This window comes from Aulonocara sp. 'chitande type north' Nkhata Bay, linkage group LG14 (assembly GCF_057382095.1).
Source record: "Aulonocara sp. 'chitande type north' Nkhata Bay isolate Kocher_YH1m ecotype deep benthic linkage group LG14, A_spYH_male_GT1.1, whole genome shotgun sequence".
In the NCBI taxonomy this organism is placed as follows: Eukaryota; Metazoa; Chordata; class Actinopteri; order Cichliformes; family Cichlidae; genus Aulonocara; species Aulonocara sp. 'chitande type north' Nkhata Bay.
The window spans coordinates 28,569,274-28,593,467 of record NC_141357.1 but is presented as its reverse complement, the minus strand read 5'-3'; the positions used below and the strand labels follow the sequence as shown (position 1 = coordinate 28,593,467).

The window sequence follows — 24,194 nt, the reverse complement described above, 5'->3', positions numbered from 1 at the left end:
AAAGATAGTGAAAAGAGTCTTTCTCTGCTAGTCAAAACAAGGCGAAGCAAAATGAGATTTTGCTTCACCTTTAAAAGGGCCACAGAAGAAGGTGGACATACAAAGCCTGAAGCCTGGAAAATCAATCAGGAAAATAAGTGTGAGTTCCACATAGCCTCTTTGTATTGCCTTCTTGCTATGCTCAGGTTAGCTTTAATCATCACTGATCCCTTGCTACTATTCAGGAACTCACAGCTTCTTCTCCTGCCCTTAAAGCCTTTGATATGGATAGGTGTGAAACTGGCTCTCATTGCTGATCCCTACCACCACCAGGCTCACCATCCAGGTAATTCAGTTTGCAGTCTCCGGTTTGTGAATTGATTACTTTGCTATCCCTCTTTAAATTGGTGTTTGGAGAGTGGCTCTCTTTCGCTTCAAAAAAAAAAAGAAGAAGAAGAAGAAGAAAAAAGAAAACTCTCATCAAATCAAATGGAAATCTAATATAGGAGGCTAATGGGAATGGCTAGTGGATAGCCTATGGTTCAGAATGATGCATGGACGTGATGATCTGATGTGTGCATTAGACAAGTCCATAGCTGACCATATTCCATTGGCTATCTTATGGGCTTATGGATAGTATTTCAACCAAGTCTACTTCTCCAGGCCCAGGTTTCTTAAAGTGGAGCCCAAGGCCAGTGGGGAACCTTTGTACCATTTTATGTGTCAAGCAAAGAGTGCACTACTGTACATTTAGTTCCTTAAAATTTCATGTCATACTGTAATACGACAGCATAGAAAAATGGACAAATACAGATAGTTTAGAGAAATTTAAAAGGCACCTGATAGCAAAAAATAAATAAATAAATAAAGCAAACACATTATAAACAGTAATTTCTTCTCTGTGTGCACATTCTTCTTATGAGAACTCACAGAGTCACAGATAGGTCCATAAAAAGTGACCTAAATACCACATAAATACCAATTTTTGTGCTTTTGCTTATGTATGTTACCACAATCAGTACTCAAGAGTGTTAATCCAAGGCATAAGCAAAAGAAATGTTTTAAATGTTTAGGAGGCTCTGGACAGACCAAGGACACAAGGAAGAAAATATATCTCTTGGAGGGCTTGGGAACACCTTGGTATCCGAAAGAGCTGGAAGAGGTGGCAGGGAAAAGGGTGGTCTGATAATCTCCTCTTAAGGGTAAATTATGGTCCCACATATGTGTCTGTTTGCATATGGTTTCTGTTCAGAGTAAAAGGAGAAGGCGTTTAACACACCATAAATGTGATCCCATTTACCGTTGTCTTCCATGATCCCAACTGGACATTTTTGGATGTGGGTGACCTATACATAGGTAAAATGCTTATTGGTTGACAAGTGGGCCAAAACAGGGAAAGGAGCAACAGTGAAAATCATCAGGAATTTTTGATATCCTCCACATTTGGCTGATGGACCAACAATAGCACAAGCAAGAGAAGCCCACAGTCCAGTCCTACTACATGTTTTTGACACTGCCTGCATCTGACAACAAACACTGCCTTTGCACTGCCCTTGCTCAAGGAAGCTTTAGACTGCTACCTGTACACAGATAAGTGGTAGAAAATGGATAGATGGATGGATAGGATTAACTGAAAAGCAGTTTCATGGCCAGGTTGGGACAGTTCCCCTATTTTATTACAAATTAGCAGATAATACTTTTGGAAACGATTCCAAAAATGAACTTCATTTGGGCTCTGTCTGAAACTCTCGCTATGAGGTCCAAACAAATGTCGATGCAAGTGAAGGAGGCCGTCATTATGATGAAAACCCAAAATAAACCTATCAGAGAAATCTACAATGTGGCACATTGTAAAAAAGAAAAATTAACTGACAGCAACATCAAAAGTCTTGGAAAACTACAGAAGATAACTATTGGGGATGATGGCAGAATTCTTTCTTCAGTTAAGCAAAACCCCTTCACAACATTTAGCCAAGTCAAGAACACTATTACAGAGATGCCATATGATGTCAAAGTCTACATTCAAGAGCCACCTTCTTGAATATAAAGACACAGTTTACAATAAGGTGTAAACATTACACTGATTACACTCATAAACAAAAAGAGCTGATTAGACATTGATAGAAAGTGTTTAAAAGAGCCTGCACAGTTCTGGATATAAATTCTATGGAATTCTATGGAAGCAGAATGATTAGAAAAGTATGGGGAAGAAGAGGAACAGCTTGTGATCCAAATCATGGGAATCCTATTATTAAAATTATTTCCACATACCCAATTATTTCTGAGCTTTTAAAAATGGGGGACTATGTATAAAAATGTCTGTAATTCCTAAAGATTTAAAGCAATACTTCAGTTAAACCCCTTGAATTACAGCTGAAAGTCAGCACTTCAATCACATCTTGTTTGATTTAAAATCCAATGTGGTTATGTGCGTAGGCGACATTTACAAAAATCATTTAATTGTCCTAAATTGGTGATTACAACTTTAAGAACTACTGCTTTAAGCCAACATTATGAGCAATAAATTAATCAATTAAGTAAATTAATACATTAAAAAATTAAATCCTGCTCTACTCTCCTCTTTCTTCCCCTACAGATCAGACCTTTTTAGTAGACCTGAGTGCACTCTAATGTGTTTAACTTGACATTATATGTTTCATGGCCTTGTAGCCATTAGGATTTTTTTTTTTTTGCAGAGCAGCATGAGCTTATGTAAGAAAGAGCTTCATGGTAGGAGGTGAGAAATTCAGGTGACACTGCATAATTATGTGTCAGTCTTCGAGTCTCTGTTTAAGTAATGCATGTTGAGTTTGCAGTACATTTGGAGTGTCTAAATGCATCTCTTTACCTGCAGCATCACATGTTTGCTGCGTTTCCCCCCCTTCTGATTCAGTCTCTCTATATCTCTGTATTCCTCACCTCTTTGTCATGTCTAGACACTCACTGTTGAGCTAGGCTCTGCTATATCACCGATCGATGAATCACCTGGGGTAACGCATGCAGCACAGCTGGGCATTGTCGTTTTCCTTGGAGCCACAAATACACAAACAAACAGACGTACATACAAAGATTTAGCCTTTACATAGCCCCTGAGTCTACATATACTGTAACAGATGAATGTCACCCCTCCAGGCACTCTGCTCAACAATCAATACACCACATGCAAAATGTCCTGCTGGAATTATGCTATGGACTACTTGCACTAACACTTCCGCGTTCTATGTAGTCCTGCTCCAGTGCTTCCGGTGCGGTTAAACCATGGCGACGTTCTACACTCGCTGCCTACAAGAGCTCCCAAAATTGAACATCACCGATGTTCATCGGATTTGCAGAGTGACGACTACCCCCGCCAGCAAATTAGATAAAGGATTTAAGTTATATGCTGCATCATATATACACAACTACGAAGGTAAGAAAACGTAAATTAACTGACAAAGAAACGCTAGCTAACGTCAAATGCAAACACTACGTTACTCCGCTATGTCCTTCATTTGATGTCAGTTCTCTACATTACATGTTTTCTTAAACGGTGTTTTATGTCGTCCTAAACTATAGTTGAGGTTTTCTTAACTAATGTCACTTTTGTTGTTAGACACTGTTATAATAGCTTTAGGTAGTTGGCTAACTATGGAGGTAGTTAACTACCTAATGCTACTCTTGCTAAGTGTAAAATATATATGTTTAAGACATGCTGAAATGAGTAATACAGAAATAATGCTAATGGTACTTGTATCTTTATTCAGTGTCCAATAAAGACAGGTTGTCAGGGGAGGTCGGTGTGAGAGCCCTGTGCTACAGGTCGATGAGGAAGAGTGAGGCACCACACAGACTAAGTGTAGGCAGGAAGCTGTGTAAAGTTGTCTGTAACTCTGGAAATGGCTCACAAAATAGAGGAAGCTACACGTGAGCAAAGCTCTTCGTCTGAGTGGCATCAGCTCCGAAGGCCCAGAGTGACTGCCTCTAGGTTTCGGGAGGTGTGTCACGTCAGAGGCCAGAGCTCGGCCGAGTCACTAGCAGAGCGTATATTGAAGGGAACAAGGCAGACAGCAGACATGAGGAGAGGAACTGAGATGGAGCCTGCAATAGCAGCAGAGTATAGTAGGCTAATGAATGTTAACTACTCACCCTGTGGTCTGGTCATTCACCCCATTGCCCCCTGGCTTGCTGCATCTCCTGATGGTGTTGTTTTTGACCCCAATGAATACCCCCAGTTTGGCTTCGTCGAATTCAAATGTCCCAATGTACAAAACTTTATTGACTGCAAATATGTGCAGATGGAATGTGGTACCCCTAAACTAAAAAAGAGCCACGCATATTACTGGCAAGTGCAAGGACAACTGCTCATCAGTGGGATGCAGTGGTGTGACTTTGTTGTGTGGGCACAAGAGGACTACCTAGTGCAAAGAATATACATGGATACAGATGTGCACAATGCAATCAGAGAAAAGGCAGACTATTTCTTTTTTTACATATATATGCCAAGATACCTTTGTTTGAAAAAATGAACAGTGAAAACAGCAAAAAGAAAAACAGATCCTTCAGGCTGGCTGGAACAAAATAACTGATGTCTTATTTTCAATATATTTCATGAATTCTTTTGTTGTTACATGTTACTTTTATGTGACATCAATAAACTGTTATTTAAGCAATGGCATCAATTTAATTTTTAAAAACACACATTAAAACATTGAATTTGTGCAGAACTTATTTACATGGTAAGTATTTAAAACTCCATGCCTAGCATACTGATATACATTTAGACAATAACACAACTGAACTGTAGAAAATGACAAATGGTATTTTTGATGTTACAAAAGTTCAATGTCACTTATGGTTTTAAAACGATTTAGTGATTTACTTTATAATTTTGATAAATAGTTTTGTTGAATCTGAATAGTAATATAGTAGTATAATTAAACAGTATTATTAACATTAAACATTTGCAATGAATTTGAATTATCAATAACTGAAACTCAACTATCAGCACTCAAGTACCAGTTCTGTAATCAAGTATTGTCAGCTGAGAAGGAAGAAATTCAACTGTAGTGGCCTCAGCTGCAGGTCATTTTCCATAAGTTACTTGTACTGGCACTGGTGTCTTGGGAAAAATCCATCTTGTCTCACTTAACCCATTTAACTAATGCTGTGTTCTGGTAATTTGACAGCATACATGCCACTGCAAACAGTTGGTTGATATTATAAACATGTGACATGGTAATGATGCTATCAAAAAGTTTGTTCTGTTTGATCCTCCTAATGACTCGCTCCACATGTACCCTGAGTCTGGCTATGGCCTGCGTCTCCTTAACCTGGTATGCTGGCATCTGCTTCTGCTTAGATAGAAAAGGTGGGCAGTACACTTTGCATTTACAACAATCGGTGATTAGGAAGCCCTTATCTACCATCACTGCCATGTCTTCAGTCAACTTCTCAGCAATGCCTGATTGTTTGAATAGTTCCTTGTCACTAACCGAACCAGCATACAGATTAGAGATGAATGTCACTGGACCATGTGGAGCTATGCCAACCAGGGCTTTCATCGTACAGTGGGATTTGTACGAAGAGTACATTTCACTTTGGAGAAGTGGTGAGGATGGTGTCTGACACCTCAGCTCTGTACAGTCAAGGATCATCTGGGTGTCTGAGAAATCTTTGAATTCCTCAGGGAGGTAAGCTTGCACTTCTTCACGTGTAAGCCAGATGCACTGAGACCCCAGTGCAGTGGCAAGAAAATTTGTCCATGTTGCAATAATGCGGCTCACTGTGGACTGGTGTATGTTAAATCGGTGTGCCAGGTCCCTCTCCTTCAAACCAACTGACAGGAAAACCAGGAAAAGAAAAAACTCATCAATTGGCTGTAGCAGCTGCCTCTGGAAGGTGAAAACAAAAGGGAAAATGTTACTCCTTAAGCTATGAACTAGTAAAATTATTCTTTTCTTGGCTAAATGTTTTGTAATGGTTAGGCATACCATACTGTACCATGGGGTAAACAATGAGGTGCTGTAGTGCACAGGTGTATGAGGTGTATGTATGTAAAGGATACTGAGTCTAGCATACATACACCTGTGTATGTATGCTACTGTACATAATGTAATGTTATTGTACATAAATACAATAACATTACACCTCTAGTTCTAACTACCAACAAACCCATAACCTACTGTTGATGTGCGTGCAGGTGTCAACACTTCTTCGTTCCGATTGGCAGCTGACTTGGCTCTTGAAACCCGGATCATTTTATAGATGCAAGGCTCAATCAAAACCCAGAATGCCATCAAATGATCATAGCTTGGAAATCTATTCACGAGAGAGACATACATCGTGTCAATCATTAATTAACATTACACACTGACATAAAAATAATGTGATCTGTGACAAATATGCTAATGGCATTGCTGTATAAAATAGTCTGATTAAGAGTATTTGGTGTTGTATTTTACCTGTAGCATTAGGATATCGTTTAAATACTAAAGCATCTACATAAAACATACAATCAGCAGAGAAAAAGTAAATTTCTATTTTGTTTTCATTAAGACTGGAAAAACTTTCGAAATTTAACTGATGGTGACCTTGGTATATTTTAAACAGTTAGCTTGAATAGAACTTAGATGTACCTGGTATAGAATCGGATGTCAGTGTCGGAGCCAGCAAAACGCTGTAACCCAAATTCTCGCTGGACACGTAACTCCTGTATTTCCTTCCTCAGAGTCTCCACGTCTTTGGACAGGTCTTCTGCAGCTGATGCTGATATGTCCAATGCAGACGGCTCAGGGACTGAGCAGTAGTCATGATCTCTTGTAAGACTGTGCTCTTCTTGATCGTCAGGAGGAACTAGTTCAGGGCGTCGCTCCGTTCTCTCCCAAACACTACGCCGCGGTGGTTCAACTTTATAGCCATTCCACTCAAAAAGTGTTGGTACAGCACCTTTAATAAGCCTCCTTCGACCATCGAGGGTTGTTGGCTCTATGAGTTGATCACTGGCAAAGTGTCTGCAGCAGACCCTGGTGTGAGAGGTAATCGTGAAATGATCCCGGCGTATATTTACCAGCCATTGTCTTCTCAAGTCGGAATGGGTCGGAAAGGCATGAAAACTTAGTATGCCGTTAAATTTGGCTGAAGCTGAACAAAGTGGGACACAGCAATGCTCGGAGTATTTCTTCTCCTGTTTTTGAAAATGTTCTGTTTTAAATACTTTCCTTTTTATACTCATTCTGAAGCGACATTAGCATAGCTACCGATAGATAAGCAAACGTACCGGAAACGCACAAGCGGTACTATTTGGAAACGGAAATACGTCACATGCCCTAGTGCAAGTAGTCTATTATGTGTGAGGAATGCCTTTAGGATAGAAATTCAAGTAAAAGTGCATCTGAAGGGCAACTTCAGCCCAGTATGTTAAAACCCAGTGAATGAATTAGTAATAGTGTTGTTAGGACTGAAACTCCCACACTTAATATTCTCATGTTTAACCCATCTATCTCCAGGGTCTGTTGGGCATTGTAAAAACATCACTGACCCAAGACAGACTTGCTTCTTGATCCCACAAACCAGTTTGAGTCATAGTGGAGGACATGTTGACATGCAATTAAGTAAGACCAAAAATCTTGTTTTAAATATTTAATCTGCTGAGTTAAAAGAACTGCAGCACTAGAACACAGTATCAGTTTGAGTGCATGGGCATATTTTCTGTGATACAATACATGCTATTGTTTCTATGTAAAAAAAATGTGAATGAGAATCTCTATCCATATAAACATTGTTGCAGATATTTAGCTATGCTTTTTCTTAGATATGTGCTTTTTCTTGAGTAGCAGCACAGCTAAGCTGTTGCTGTTGCTGTACTGTGCTCATGTGCTCATGTGAATTCTGCACCCATTTTTACTCTGAAAAGCCTTCATCACAGGCTAGCCTACCAGGCTTGTTGAAAAAAGACCCAATGAAGTCCTCGGACAAGGTGCCAATTGAGTACACTGAGATTGCCACACTAGGCACCAAGTGGGGCCTAGTGTGAGATGGATGTGGTCCTCCTGCTAATGGCTGATGCTGAGGATAATGAGGAGCTAATGAACGTTTTCTACAGAGAAGCGTGGGAACACCTCACGTTGGACAAAGAGAACAACGCCTTCTTAGCCTCCTATAGAAGACATTTCTGCAGCGCAGCAGGTCAATAAAATATAATCGTGACACACAGCCTAGTGGCAGCCTAGTGGAGCTGTTCAATGCTACAAAACATGCAGCTGGAAAGGTAACAATCCAATGGCACACACTGAGATCTCCACCTCACAAAATGAGTGTAAGATGCTCCAAAAAGAAAAATGCACTAAGAAGCAGGTGCTGCAGTTTTTCAGTGAGTGCATGGATGAAGTCATGTACTGCTAGCGTTGCCATTTTCATCACGCAAGCTTGTGAAGGGAACAACAGCATTTGATTGTGTTGAGATGATAGAGAAAGGCATTTACCAAATTTACACAGTGAAAAACATTGTGGCTTCTCATCTCAAATGTTTTCATAGAAAATCTCTATGTCCTCTTGTCAATTGCAGCCCTCCAAGGCCGAATGCTGACAATCCTCCCTGGCGGGCAAGTCATATAAATTGATCACCACCAGTGCCTCGTTCAGTGCCTTATTGCTGCAGCTGGCCTACTCAGCAGAGCTCCAGGACCAAGCAAATGCCAACTCTGATACCAGTGAGCTGTGGGAAGAACTGGGCATCATTACAGGCCAGTGCCACTATCTTACTACTGTCATCGTCCTGCAGAACAGGCAAGATGACTCAATTTGTCACAGAGAAGCGTGACATCCTAGATGAGGCCGGTGACTTGACTGGACTTGCTGGGACAAATCATAAGAGAGTATGTCTGTGAGTATGCTAGTGATGAAATTTTTTCTCAAATGGTGAGCGTGAGGGTCCATATGATATCTACGTGCCTGTCTGTTTTTTGTGACCGCGTGGGCTTGTCTGAGAAGGATTCACATCATAATGCACCAACTACGCATGCGCCCCAGGCAATGGACTTCAAAGAAGTATAACAGGAATGATTTTATGGCCACTGGGTCTTCAGCTGTCCGTGACCACAGTGGCATGTAATCAAGGCTTAAGACCCAATCAGACAGCAAATACATGTCTGTGACATTATTACTAATAATTCATCTATTCAAGACTAAAACACAGTACTGATGTTTTCAAACATACACAGATTTGGTAGTTTCAAACAATCTCAATTTTAGACATTTTGAAGTTCAGAAGCAGAGTGAAAATCTGGCTAAACTAAGGAAAAATTGTGCATTTTTAAACTAAAACTTGTTTGTGTTAACAGTGCCTAAGTGACAGGGAAAAGATAGTAAATAAGACAAGCATGTCCACATGTTTTGGCTTCCTGACAAAAGACAACCTAAGGGTTGAAGGATGTCTTAACTTATGCAGAGTGTATGAAATTATTAAAAAAGGGAACATGGATGGATGTACTGAGCAGTGCATATACTCAGTGAACATGTGGCAAGCATAATCTTGCTCCTACTGAAAAATTCAAGACGGATGTGCAGTGGAGCAATTTCACCAGGAAAAAGAAAACACATCCAAGACCAAGGACTTGCTCAAGGTCATTCCTTTTTTTCCCCTCCTTTTTCCTCCTTTTACAGCTATTTCACACTTTATATCAAATAGCCATGAATCACAGCAATATGCCTTACATATTTGTATTAGTCACAAAAGCAGGTGGTATTAACTGAGACATCGATTTATCAAATTATGCTGAGACAATATAAAACAACTGCACAGCACTTTATATTAGAATTGTGAAAAAATTGATTCCCAGATACTAATAGCTATTATTGGATTAGATGCCCCTTTGCAACAGTATCAATACCAACATAGCCACTACGCAGTAATGCTGCATACAAGCAGGCTTACAGCTCCTTCCCTCAATAGCAGCTGAAACAGTTGACATTCAGAACACTAAGCAACACTTTAGGAGGAATTTTGAGAAGTCAGTAAGGCAATATTGAATTCGAACATTGCTTGATGTGCAAGTTAATGCAAGTTTGCCATCTGCTATTTTAATATTAAGGTAGCAAGTAGAGGCTCTGGCTAATAATAAAACAGCAATATTAACATTGGGCAGCAAACATAATTCCTTCCTGTCTGTAAATTTATAATAAATGGTGTTAATTTTAACAGGATAACACAATTATTTGTGTCAAAAACAGTTGATTCTGAGAAATCTCTGGTATCAACTAGTGAGAAAAAGTTTCAGCTTACTGTAACAACTCTTATCTGCTCAGCAACACAAATTTAGAGCCAAGTCACAGGAAGCACAGCACTACGTGAGCCAACCAAAAAATATTGTTTTGGGCGGTTTTTTGTTTGTTTATATATTTTATATATATATATATATATATATATATATATATATATATATATATATATATATATATATATATATATATATATATATTCTCCTCTGGTTGCTCTATAGGAAAAACTTTATATTTCGAGTTATTCAAAAGTTATTGCAGTTGATTATGCCTTAAAACTGAAAATAAAACTGCTTAGTCAAGATGGTTTCCTTCAGTCTTCTCTGCTATCACACATTTTATCAACATTTTTTCTTAGTTCTCCTTCTAAAGGAGGAGGAATAATTAATAATTGCCTCAACTCTCTGCTTTGAGAAATCTCTTGAGATTGGTAAGGCAACTGTGGCGCAAGCAGAGCCTTGCATCTCTTGTTCTGTCTGTAGTCTGGATTTGCTCCTCCTGAGATTGGTGTCTCCCTGGTGACTGTCTGGTTCAATTCAACCCAGAGCTGATTGCCTGTAAAATCCCAGTTCCTGGAGTGCTAGCTTCTAAAACATTCATCATTCCCCGACTTCTTCTAGGTGCAAACTCAGCCTATATCAGAGGATTTGACAGGGGCTATTTCTTTCGCCCTGCTGGAAGATTTTACAGAGTCCCCGCCACCACCCAGTGATCAAAGAGCAGGGTCAGATAGTCGTGAGGTTCCTGATCGTACTTCTGTTCTTCTTACCAGTCAGACTTGCTGCATTAAGGGCCATGTTCTTTCTATGTACAAAACCATCCTGTGGAGACTTACTAGGCATGTTTCTCCATCTGTTTTAAATTTTAATTTCAGGACAGTTCACTTCAATAACATTTAAACTTTGCTAGCTGCAATTACAGGTTCTAACATTTTGCTTGTGGTAATTGAATAAATGCATCTTCCTATCAGTGTGCATGACTGTCAGCAGATGAAGAAATGGAGGGTAATTTTAAAAGTCCATCTATTAAGAAATGCTAATTTTCTCACACTACAAAGGGTATATTGCATGACGTAGAATTATATTATATACCTGCCCCTGTTTTAGAAACAAAACTTGTTTGACGTTCCCATGGTAAAAGGCAGAGTTCATGCAGATATTTATTAGCATTCCACTGCTTTATCTAGACTGAAACTAGTTGTGGTAATCAATGTACCGTTTTCCACAGTTCTCACTGTACCTCTTCACAGCCACAGGGCTATTTGCTAAATCAAGATCAATACAGAACAAGACATCTATGCAGATAGCCTGCTAGAATTCAGCCCTCTGTTGTTCTGCACATTTATTTTTAAACAGATGTGGCCTTTGTACACAACCAATTCTCATGTTATAGTTCCCTGCTGTGTTATAGTTCCTCTCCTTACTTACAGAGATGGCAGAAAAAGAAATTATAGTAAAGTAAAATTAACAGAAGGCAAATGGAACACTGTGAACGTAATAATTCAATTATTACTTCAAACGAGGAACTGTAAGAAGTGCTCTTCAATAAGTTTCTTAGTTCACTGAGCTATACAGTAATCGCTCATTGTGCTGTCGTCACTTTGATCAGAGGAAAAAGTGTTGTATCCTTCAGCACTATCAAGCTGCACCTCAGTCACTGTCTTCAGGCTTATTTTATCTTCTATAAAATCAAACAACTTTCTCATCATATATTTCTTAACAAAAAAAAAAAAAAAAAGCTTGCGATTGTTTGATTCTGCAAGATAACAGACAGTTTCGACGCCTCACTAAATATCAAGTGTTTGTGTGGTTAACCAAGGCTGGGCCCTAATCAAATGTATCTCTTTCCTGTTTCTGCTGACGCCTCTGTTGACACATCCGTAAGTGGCTTTATCGCGACTCCTCTGGGAATGTCCTCCTAATAGAATTAATTGCATCCCATGTTCTGTTTGCATTTTTAATTGCTCCATTTGTGTTCTTACGCGCCCAGTTAATTCCTGCGCTTGTCTTTATCAAGGTAAATCCTAATATTTAAATGACCTGCCTGCCAATATAACACACAGCACAACAAATTCTACTCTCTCTAGTCATCCTCCTGCTTTTTATTTCTCTGTGTGATTGTGACCTCTGCTGCAGTCATCCATGAACACAAACATCCTACTGATAAAAGGGGGATGCAAAACCAAAGGCTGTGCATCTAAAAATCTGTTTGCTGTTTTTCTTTTTTGTCAGACTTTATTCAGTATAGTCAGCCAGCAAAAGTTGGCAGATTGGCGCTTTGGGTGGGAAGACGGTCTGGAACAGTGGCTGGTTTGGCACTGATAATGCCCAACATTACTGAAGCAAGGACACCTTTAAACCATGTACAGTATGTGTGCTGATGTCCTCCAAGGTCTGGAGATTGTCAGAGTTGAAATAAATTACACAAACATTCACACACACACAGCTTCATAGGCAGTATAGCCACCATTTTCCTCTGAATACAAAGCAATTTACAGTTTTGTCCTTGGTGCAAATTCAGGGGACGTTCTCTTATCGTTTTCTTTTGGGGGTTTTTCATTCAAACTGGTTAGTGTGACATCGAGCTTAGAGCTAGGCTAACATCCTTCCGTATGTGCAAGAGGCTGTGTGTGAGTGTCTTTGTACATAAGAGTTTCCAAGATATGAAAAAATAAAGTGTAGCTCTTTAACATCCTCTCCCAATGGCTCTTTTGCAGTCGCCTTCACCAGTGAGGCTGACACAGCTGCTGAAATGGCCCGATGTCATTGCTCATCCAAACAGAATTAAACCTGAAAGGTCTAAGCTATTCGAAGGATCCCCTAGGAGGCATGGGGAGAAAGACTGGACATTGCGCGGGGACAGTAAAACCTGATTTAGTACCTCTCAGTGGAGCTGAGAAAGTGCACACATAGACAAAGCAATACTTAGCCTGAAGTAAATAGTTTTGGTACTCGCGATTACGTAAGCATATTTAAATACTACACCGAGACAGCTGGACTTGCTTGAATTTGAAAACTGAAAGCTTTCTCTCTACTAATTGGTAAGTACTCCCAGGGGTTATTAGCTTTTTGAAAACTGTTGAGGTCAGATGTGAGGTTACATGCCTTAAACTCCTCAGAAGTCAGTACTGAAGAAGCCTTTCGGATGGGAGCTAATCTGGTTGCCTTAGCATGATTATATTGTGAATATAAAAATTACTGATTTACTGAAATCCATCCATCCATCGTCCAGCCAGGGTGCTAGAGCCAGTCCCAGCTGATACTTGGTGTGTGCTGGGGTACACGATACAAACAATGTAGATTAATTAGAACCTTAATCTTAAATAATCACTATGTCTCATCTTTTTGGTCATCATAGTGGCATTGTACTTTGAACGTGGCTGTTAGATTGGTCTACTGTGTACGTTAAAGTCTTTTAAAGGACTTTCTTATAAAGCTAATGGGGCAGTCAAATTCATTAGTTTTGATGATTTAGGAGTTTGTGAATCAAACCAGAACAGGGGAGAAACAGACAAAGAAATGATAAGACCTGAGTAGCGGAAACAGGCTCCAAAGGGGTAGCTCTTTGCCCTGTCTGCCAGGGTTGCACTCATAAGCAAATGTGCCATGCACACAAACTTTTGATTGCCAATTTCCCATCATTCCCATCAGACATTTTACGTCAGTCAACCAGGTTATTTTCAGCTCTATCTGTAATTATGTTGTGTGTCAGTTGATTGCTGCATGCTATAGTTGTGGAATATGTTTCAAATGATTCACAGACATAGCTAAGTCTGAGCTGACAGAATTGGGTTGCATCAATTTGAAAGAATGCAGTTAGTTTTCACTTTTATCTGGACTAGATTGTTGTGATAAGCTTGTTAGTACTTTGAAGATTCAGAAAAAACACACACAAAAAAGACCCACTTTGAATCCCAGAGAGTTTGTTGGCTGAGATGTTTGTGGTGTGTAGTTGCCAGCTACAGTTAATAGAGTGGCAAATGTTGCCTCAGGTTTGGAAGTCATTTCAACGCTCACTTGCAAAGTTTCATCATAGGGAGGATATGATGCATTTAAGCACTGCTAAAATCTACCAGGTAACACATGTAGCTAAATGACTCTAAACGGTTTCATAAAAATTTGTTAAATGTGAGATTTCATGTAATACTGCATAGAAAATTAACACGAGACAGAAGGGAGATAATCAGCTCATTCTGTAATGATTCGTAAATGATTTACAACAAAATGCTAGCACTGATTTAGCTTGAAAATGATCTGATAATAAGTTAACACCTTAGGAGCTTTACTGCTTTTTCCTCCTTGATCGTTTCTCAAAGATGATAAATGAAATTATTTTACTGATAGATATAAATGAGCTCTTCTAGAAATGAAGGCTCATGGCAACTTAGCAATAAAATTACTTTTCAACATGTAGGCTTCCACTCACAAGCAGTGGGAAATAGGGCTTCCAAGCCAGCCCATCAAGACCAATTAAATAAACAAGACTGGAAGCCATGGAAATAGTGACAGTTTATTTTCTGACAGGGACCATAAATCAGTTAAGCTCAAAACAACACAGAAAAGGCAACCATAAAATGCAAGAGAGAGCAACATGAGCTAACCTTAGACTTATGCAGTCCCAGGTAGAGTGAGAAATGCATCAGGTTCTGGGAAATGCAATGTCACATGTACAGAGGTGGGAAGTAACAAAGCCCAATACATCATTACTGCACTTCAGAATTTTGAGGTATTGTTGCTTTACTTGAGTATTTATTTCTCTGACGTTTTACTCTTTTACTTCCCACACTTTTACACATATATCTCTGCTTTCTACTCCTTAAATTTTCAATGCCCGATCAACTGAATTCAACTGATTTCAATCGATTTGAACCTAAATGCAGGGATCAATAACTTAAACAGTCCTGTTGGTGTATCCATCACCAGCACTTATTGCACTTGTCAAGATAAAATAGGCAAAACATATAAAATGTATGTATCATTTGTACCTCTGTACTCAGAGATTAAATTGGGGTGGAACAATCCAGAGCTTGTGGTCGTAGTACTATAGCATCTAGCTAGTGCTAAAGAGGAGGAGTGAAAGTAAAGGGAGTAAGTAACTTTACATGCAATGTTGCTGTCAGCTTACCAAATCTTAGCAGACACACAAATTGTTTCTGTGCAGTTTTATCTGCTAACTGAAGGTGCAGCTGCTGTATTTCCCAGCAAGACAAAAGAGTCCAAATTAATATAATTAATTCAGAGATGGAGAAAGATGTAATAAAGGCAGGGCAGGGGTGGAAGAAAACAGATTACCTTTCATAGTAAGGGCTGCTCAGTGGTATTTGATAAACTGGATATTTAAAGCTGACTAGTTTCTGCTAACTGTAGTGAAGTTTTACAGTAGTGCACTATGTTGGACTAGTGCAGAGTAGCTGTATGTGTTCATAGTCAACATCAAGGTTAGCAGACATTTATATAAGTAACTATATATTGACTTTATACTGTCTATGGGCTGGAAATCTGTCGCGATAGCTTGTGTAATATCTTGTTGCATCTTACTGAGTTCAGTTACATAAATCCACAAAAAAGCACCAGAAGCACAGGTCAGCTGATTCCAGTCTATACACAAACTGTACTGCAAGTCACGATAGGAATAATTGTAAATTATTCTTAAGTCTTCTCTTCTGTGCCACTACAAAATACTTTCAAAATCCCACTTTAATCTCTAAATATATTCATTTTACTGTTTACAGGCAAAGTCACTCATCTACAGTGTAGGCAAGAGCAAATAGAGCTTCTTATTTAAAAAATCCTCTATTCTCCTCTGCTTGTGCTCAACATAACAGATGTTCAAGGTGTGTAAATTCATTAGAATTAGAATTTAGGTTGAAATAGAGCTTGTATTCACTTGTATTAATACTTATGTTTGTAATTAGATTAATATGGCAGGTGGAGGTTCAGTTAGCTTTGCACAAAAAATAGCTGCTAGAAATGTTCTCCAAAGAGCTGCTGGTAACTTTTATTCCTTAAGTAACTCTCACTTGACTAGAGAAGTTGAATCAGTGGTGGATCTTTTACCAGAGTATTTTAAAATCAAGTATCTGTACTTCTATTTCAGTGCAGTATGTCTGTTCTTTTGCCACCTCTGCACACGTGCAATTTGGCTTTCTAATCTCCTCTGTTTTAGTTTATTGAGCATGAAGGCAGCCTTGGATGGCACTGCTAAAGTGTTTCCTCATGCAGTGGTGCAGAATGGGTGTGTATGACACAGACAGAAAATTAAAAATATAAAATACTTCCAAGATATGCTACCATAGTAAGTCAAGTAGAACCGCAGTGCTGCGCGACCTCAACACTGACATTCAATCAGCATTGGGGGCTGTTTGGGTGAGAGTGAGCCACCTGACTGTCGGTGCTAAAAGGGTTCAGGAAGTCCAAGGCTACTGATCAATAAATGTGAGCAAGCATACCAAAATGCATGCTGGCTACTTACACATAGTCACAAACACACTGACACTTTTCACACCTGTTCATTAGACCCCCTCGCTTTAAGAAAAAGCATTACACAGCAGGAAGAGCCCTCTGCACGCAATGTACACATCTACACATGCTCCTTATTGTTTATTTGCTACATTGGACTTATGATTGGGGTTACATTATCTCCCTGGGGCTGCTATGAAGCATTATAGCCATCCTCCTCTTCACGTTATTAAATGTTCCTGTCATTATTTCTGATGACTTCTCAGAGGCATTCGTCTGAAAATAGAACTGCCTTGTTCAGTGGCTGTCAGGCAAGAAACTTCTGGTGCTGGAAATGCTAGAAAGGAGATGGGTGAGAACATGTGTAGTGAAGAGAGGGAAAATCTGATCAACTGAACCAGTCCCTATGTTTGGCACTAATGATGAGCCTGGAGGAGAAGCCTCTTTCCATTCCCCAGATGTGTATAAGATGGTAGCAAGAGTGTTAAAGAGATGAAGAGAACATTGGCCCATTATGGTAACTGTCTCTGCTAAAATGTTAAAGCGATGCTTAGAAAAATTCACATTATTGTGATCAATTTCAGAGTTTCTCAGTCTTGATTATTTATATCTTTCAGACAGCAACTGTGTTTTTAGATTCCTGTTAAAATCAGAATTAACAGATGGGACCACGGCAGTGGAAAAAAACATGTTTAGTAACACTTTATGTGACAAAAGTGCAGGGGCTATCTTTAACAGCTGCGCCACTGGTGAATTTAAGAAAACTCACATTACGGTAAGTTATGAGTGTTGTTTTTTTAGGCAGTCTCTTTTCGAGCACAGAGAAAAAGGATTCCTCTTAGTAAGAAACAATTGAAATATCAGATGTCAGTCGGTAAGGCTTTAAATTTCTGGGTGCAACAGCAAAGACAGTTTCTAAATGTTGTTTCAGAGAGTTTTGCAAGACAGTGTTGATTCACTGTACATTTAAATGATGATGATGTTTATGTTATATTACTGTGATGCTGTATTCCATAAAAAATCTTAGTTAAATCTTCATTGATTAAAAGAAAAGACAGAATTGTTTTTCAATATGACAGCATACAAAGTTGTTGTATTTAGCTGTATTTGGAAGTTGCATGTTGTGACATGAAGACTATAAATTGTATAGTAACTTCCCTGGGAAATGGGAAATCAGGCTAAAACTTAGGCAGAAAATAATAAGCACTTTATATTTTCATTTGTTTGAATTAGGCCAAAACTCTGATGTAGTCTTTAAAAAGCATCACTTTCAGTTGGGGACCAACTAAAATCTTCGTTTTTTTCCCCAAATTTAACAAGGTCTGGCTGCAAATAACTAACTTTCTTTGGGCCCAATTACTGTCTATTTATTGAACAAGGCATTGCTGATTGATGTGTGTTCACAGTGGGCGATCCATGATTCATAGCCATTTTTTCTTTGAATACCATCAGGCATAGTCCACATGTATGTTAATGAGTCATGGCTGTAATTAGCTCAATGAATAATTCATTTAGTTAACATTTAAAAATGTATGCCTGCATATGATACATGCATCAAGCCCACAGAAGAGGAGTGTGTCCTTATGCACCATTTGCCTTACAATAGAATGATTGCTGATTGTCAGAGCTTCAGCTTGATTTCCTTTTAAACGGAGCCAGGCAGAGCTGGCCAGCAATTTCCAAAAGAAATGGTAGAATTAACCTCTCAGTGTTTAATTTAATATAAATTCAACATTCCTCCTCTTATACAAAGTACTTAGCTATGAGTACTTAGCTATCATACTATTAGTTTCGTGTTTTAGTTTGTAAATATAAGCCTTAAAATATTTCTTTCCATTAATATCTATCTACAATATGGCTTCAATAGTTACCACTCTTTTATGTAATCTGTATGATTATTTTAGACCTTGATCGAATTCCTGTCACTTCATAGTTTCACTTTGCGTGCTGTGTCTGTTATGTGTAAGGGCATATTATTCACATAGTAGGAACATAGTGTAGCACTCTTTAGCCTTGAGCTGGCTGGCAGGGGAGTCAGAGCACTGAATGCATCCTCGTCGCAGCATTACCCCCAGCTGTTTATATTACTGATGGCTATCATTCTACTTTTCACTCATCCTGCTTCTCCCGTCTTCCCAGGAGATGTTCACGAGTGACAATTCCTGAAGGGGGTTTGTGGAGTGATTCGATAGAATAGATCCTTTCTAACAATAATCTACACCGTGTCTCTGGAGACTTGCTCATAAACAAGAGTAGACATATGTGCACGCAGGAGAACACACAGCCACACAACCACAATTGCTCAGCTTCTACCGTGTGCAAGTGGAGGAACTGGCACCATTTCTGCCTCATCTCTCCCCTACTCTGCCCTTTGCTCCTCTCATTTTCCACCTGTCTCTGATCCTCTGCCTCTTTTACATTTCAATCCAGCGCCTGTTCGTCTTCGTGCTGACAGTGGAGTGAGCAGAGAGAGAGAGAGAGCAGGAAAGAGGGAGTTGTCCCCTTTGGGTAGCTAAGCGATTACCGTTAGAAAGATCCAGTCCCTTGCATCATACCTCTCACAACCTCCTCTGCTCTCACATTACTTTGTGGGAACTCTATTCTGCCTTCCTTACACGTCTCGCGCCTCCACTCTTCTTTCTTCCTCTTTCCTTATCGGTTTGTTCTTACTCCATTTATGACTCCACTTGTCTCTAATCCCTCCCACAAGTAAGCCAGTTAATTCATGTTTATGAGCTTCAACGTATGTGTTGTAATTATTTCTCATGCATCTGAGGAGTACCCAAATATATATACCGTAATTGTCGGGCTATAAGCCGCTACTTTTTGCACCAGCTTTGAACCCTGCGGCTTTTAGTCAGGTGCGGCTTTTCTATGGATTGTCCATGATTTTTGTGATATTGTAAGAGGATTTGTTTTGTTTGTTCCGCTGTTGTACGGCACTACGTTGCCTGGCGGAAGGGCATGTGATCAGACACACAGTATCGGGGTTCAAGAGTGGTATGTTGGTCACGTGTCCATCCGCCAGGCAACATAGTGCCGTACAAGTAGCGCGAAAAACAAACTTCAAAGTAGCGCTACACGTTCAGCCGGAGGCGTGGATGACGAGCGGCAATAAACTTGCGAAAAGCAAGTCATGCTCAACTCCACCGGTGGAATCTGACAGCGTGGAAAAGTGTGAAAACATCCACAATCATCAACGGATTTCGAAGGGCTGGACTGCTGCATGATGGAGAGGAGGACACCGCCACGGCCCTTCAGAGGGTGTTCAACTCTGACACTGACAACGAGGATTTGTTTGGTTTTGTAAGAAGCTGAGAGTGGATGACGAAGCCATCCTGAGCCTGTTTGTATCCGACACTGGAGGAGAGGACTTTGGTGGTTTTAGTGCGCAGGAAGATGGTGGTGAATGACTGACTTTTCTTGTTGAAGCCGTGTCACTGCACCTGAGCCTAAAAGGTAGTCCGAATCTATTTTTCTGGTGTGCTGTAGGTTATTGTTATGTACTACATTTGTTACTCGTTTATGAAGCACAGTACATGTTTCGTACTTGTAATTACCGCTACTTTTACATATACCTAAAAAGTTGTGCAAATATGTACCCATAACTTGTTTTTCAAAATATTAATAAAAGTGATGTGTCTCCAAACAGCCATCTCTTTCCTGACAATTCCCTTTGTGCATATTCTCTTACATAACAAATTTCCCACGTGTGGGACTAATAAAGGTTATCTTATCTTATCTTATCTTATATGATAAGTCAACATTGAAACACTTGCGGCTTTTAGTCAGGTGCGGCTAATGTATGTACAAAACAGGATTTTCCCCTGATTTTAGCTTGTGCGGCTAATATTCAGGTGCGCTTTGTAGTCCGGGAAATACGGTATTTGAAACAAGAGTTTTTAAAAACAAGCTTCCTCATTCAATTTGAAACAACTGGATACATACTGGGTGCATACGTATATGCATACTTGCATTTTCTGCCTATGCACATATGTTTATAAGAGTATATCCCAGTATGTATTAGCATATGCAGTAAGATGCTTCAGGAGCCATTTCTGCTTGCCTTATCTGTCTGAGTGGAGAGCTGGCTGCTCCAGCAGCAGAGCCAGAAACCACTGCCCACTGCTTAAGTGGAAAAGGACTAATCCCTCCTCTCAAAGCCCACTCTAGTAAACACCACTTCTCCAAAGCCACCCATGCACACCCAGCCTGTCCAGCCATGGTCCCCAGTAGTCTGTGTAGGTTATGTGGGGTGGATTTATGTAGGTGGGTGCGGGGATTTATTTCTGGTACCTGATCTCATATCAAATAATTACCAGTACAACGTTTAGGAGGTTTTTGTTGTTGTTGTTTTGTTCTTATCAACACTCAAGACTTATTTGTCTTTCAGATGCTTTTTTAAGAACTGGTGTGCGTAAGAACACTTTGGTGAATCAATATACCAAATTTCCTCATTCATTACACTCCATTTCCCTCATACAAAAATACATATTGTTATAGAAAGTGTATAAGTGGAAGAACTTTAAGAAACTGGACCCATTTAACCGCAGGAAAGGAGAACAAAACTGTTAGTGAAATCTTCCTAAATGGGTTTTCATTTGAACCCAGGAGGGGTCATTCTCAGATTTCAGTTGGTAAATGACCTCCTCCTAGTTTGATGTCTTCAGGGTATAATTTATTCTAATGAAAAAAGATTATATCTTGAATTAAAAAGTGCTCAGCTCTGACCAATATACCAGGATGAAGTCTGCTTGGAGACAATCAAAAGATCAACATTTCCTGCTGTAGCTTTTAATATAGTCCAATCTACAATATCTATTTTAATATGCATGGCAATCCCTGTATCATAGTGGTGAATAGTTCACAAGTACCATCAACAGCTTGGCACAGCACTGATCAAGGACGTATAATGATTTAATGTAAAGAATTTCTTTTTTCCCCCTCTTTTTTGACTTTATGCATATACATTGTTGTGTATCGCCAGAAGCGTTTGATGGCAGTTTCTGCAGTGTAAGTGAAGGCCTTTATCTGCTTACCTTGATGCAGTGAAACAAGGTATTTAACAGTAGAAGGTCAGATGCAAAATAGAGATTTGCCATATGGTGTGACGAGGCTTTGATGAGGAAATTCATCACTCACTGCTGTATCTGGCAGCCTTGTGATTTTTCACTGTAACACTTCCTTTGGCCATTTTGGATCCATTTTAAAGGTGGGTGGGAGGTTGAAGAGCCAGGGTTGCAGATTGAAATTCATTTAACTGAGCTTTGCATAGTACCCGTGTTCCACATGGGTGGTTGGTTTTTTACTCAATCAAGTCTGGTAAAAGTTGACCTACATCATCCATTACTCTGCAAGGTGGGAACAGTGTGTAATGTGGCATGCTTTTTCCATTATTTCAGGGAGCACTTGCTATCAGTTACAGTTATATTATCATAAAAAAACCTTAAAATGTGGCAGTCTTTTGATATCATACTATAGCCTTTAATGGGAAGAAGCTTCCTACAAAAAGGACACCCTGAATTATTTTTCTCCCTTTAGTCACCTTTTGCATGAAGTTGTAATTGCTTAACATTGAAAAGGATTGTTAGACGCTTACAAGTATTTTTTGCTAGTTGAACAATTTTAAGATATATAACTGAAAAACATGCACCTATAACCAAGATTCACTATCAAAACTCAGTTCCATGTAAGGTTAAGTGTTACATTCAACCATATTTTTTTCTGTATCAACAATTAGAACATTACAACAACTTAGAGATCTGACTGACATCTCACACACCCTGCGCAGTGACCTTCTGTGGTTGAATTAGGGTTAATCACAGTTCAAATCTGTTTAAATCCCTAAAGGAGTTGAGGAGACTGGCAAGAGAGCAGCCTGTATAGAGCAGAGTAGATCTGAATCAGCTGATTTAGGACAAAACAGGTCTAGTCTCTGTATGTCTGGGAGCTCATTAGCTTTGTCCCTGCACCTGCGTGATGGCTGCACGCTCATGCTGCTCATCAATCTTTTAGAACATTTGCCTATGATGGCAAGGTGGCTCTGGTGCTGGGTCACTGCCAGATGAAGCAGATTCTGAGGGGGACCAAACAAGCACAGAAATGCTGCAGCGGCCGGCTGGGCTTGGTTGGTTTGCTCTGGTCTGGTGGATGGACACCAGAGGAGTTCAGCCTGTTTGTCTTTCTGCACAGCAACCAAATAGCCCAGCACAGCACAGCCAGTATTTGGCCACAGTCATTGCATGCATGTGTGTTGGTTGCTTCAGTAACAACAGGGAATGTAGAGATTGGAGAAGCACGCTGGTAAAGTGTGTTTCTCTCTGCCAGTGAAACCACACAGCTCTTTGATCCTGTTTTACTCATCTAACCCAACACACACAAACCGTGAGACTATCTCAGGCTGTCTGTCAGCTGTCAGAGAATTCACTACGACTGCACGTTGCCTTTTCTTTTTCAAAGCCGGTCACCCCTCGAAAACAGGAATGTTATTTTCCATCAGAAATATGTTACAGGTGTAACCCTCCAATGTTACTGTCAGGAAAAACTAATGAGCATCAATTCTCATTCATCACTTTTTACTCCACAAAGACACACACTCACACAAACACCCACATCATCAAATCTTCAGCTCCACCAGCTGAGGACATACTCTACTACACAGCAAGTCAAGTCAAGTCAAGTCAACTTTATTTGTCAATTCTGCCACATGTACAGGACATACAGAGAATAGAAATTGCGTTACTCTCAAACCCTAGTGATTAGAAAAATGCAAATAAAATAATTAAAAAGTAAAAATTTAAATAAATACAATACAATTTTACGTGTAACAAAAAAAAAGCTATGCAATATACAATATACAATATTCAAGTAAGGAGGCATAGTGGTGCAAAATAGGCAAAGGAGCAGACAGTCTGTTGCTGATTCTGTTTGTTTCTCCTGTTTGATGGAGTTGAGTGTCCCTAGGGCACACTCAGAGTATTGTGGGCAGCCACAGAACATAAACGATCTGAGACTTTCTTTTTAGGACGTGTTCATCATCATCATCCTCAAAAAGATGTTTGGTTTCACAGAAGCAGTGTGTTGGCCTTACAAAGCACAACTCCACTTGTGTGAATGTATAGATTTTAGAAACAACACTACAACATTTAACTGAAAAGGCTTCTTCCATTATAATGTAAAATGCATCTCGATAATAAGGTTTTCTGCATCAATCTGGTGGTTTTTGCAAAGGTAAATGGAAATAGCAATCCAACGTGCTATTAAGCTTTTTGAATTTCAGAGTGGCTTCAATTAACCTTTTTAATGATTGCACTGGAAGACACACTGGAATCCATTGTTAATCCAATAATTATTGTCTGGCGGATGTACTTGACTTCGCCCTGCCAGCCAGCTAATTCACTTCAAGTGTTTATTTGCAGGGGTCAATAATTCTTCTGATTAGAATTGGATTTGCAGCTTAAAAAGGGAGAAATTTGTCAGGTTGTTTCCCCCACTCGTATTAAA

General features: G+C 39.5%; 2 protein-coding genes across 2 annotated transcripts in view; both read right to left on the bottom strand.

Annotated features, from left to right (window-relative positions):
* rtn4rl1b (reticulon 4 receptor-like 1b) overlaps nt 1–24,194 on the bottom strand; it is a 159,458-nt gene that overhangs the window by 60,902 nt on the left and 74,362 nt on the right. The window lies entirely within an intron of this gene.
* Nucleotides 4,595–7,293, bottom strand: LOC147314837 (uncharacterized). Its single transcript, XM_086260281.1, has 3 exons — nt 6,594–7,293; nt 6,141–6,276; nt 4,595–5,849 (listed from the first exon to the last, which is right to left on the bottom strand). Exons 1-3 carry the CDS (start codon nt 7,187–7,189, stop codon nt 5,100–5,102), a joined length of 1,482 nt encoding a protein of 493 aa, XP_086116407.1. The 5' UTR covers nt 7,190–7,293; the 3' UTR covers nt 4,595–5,099.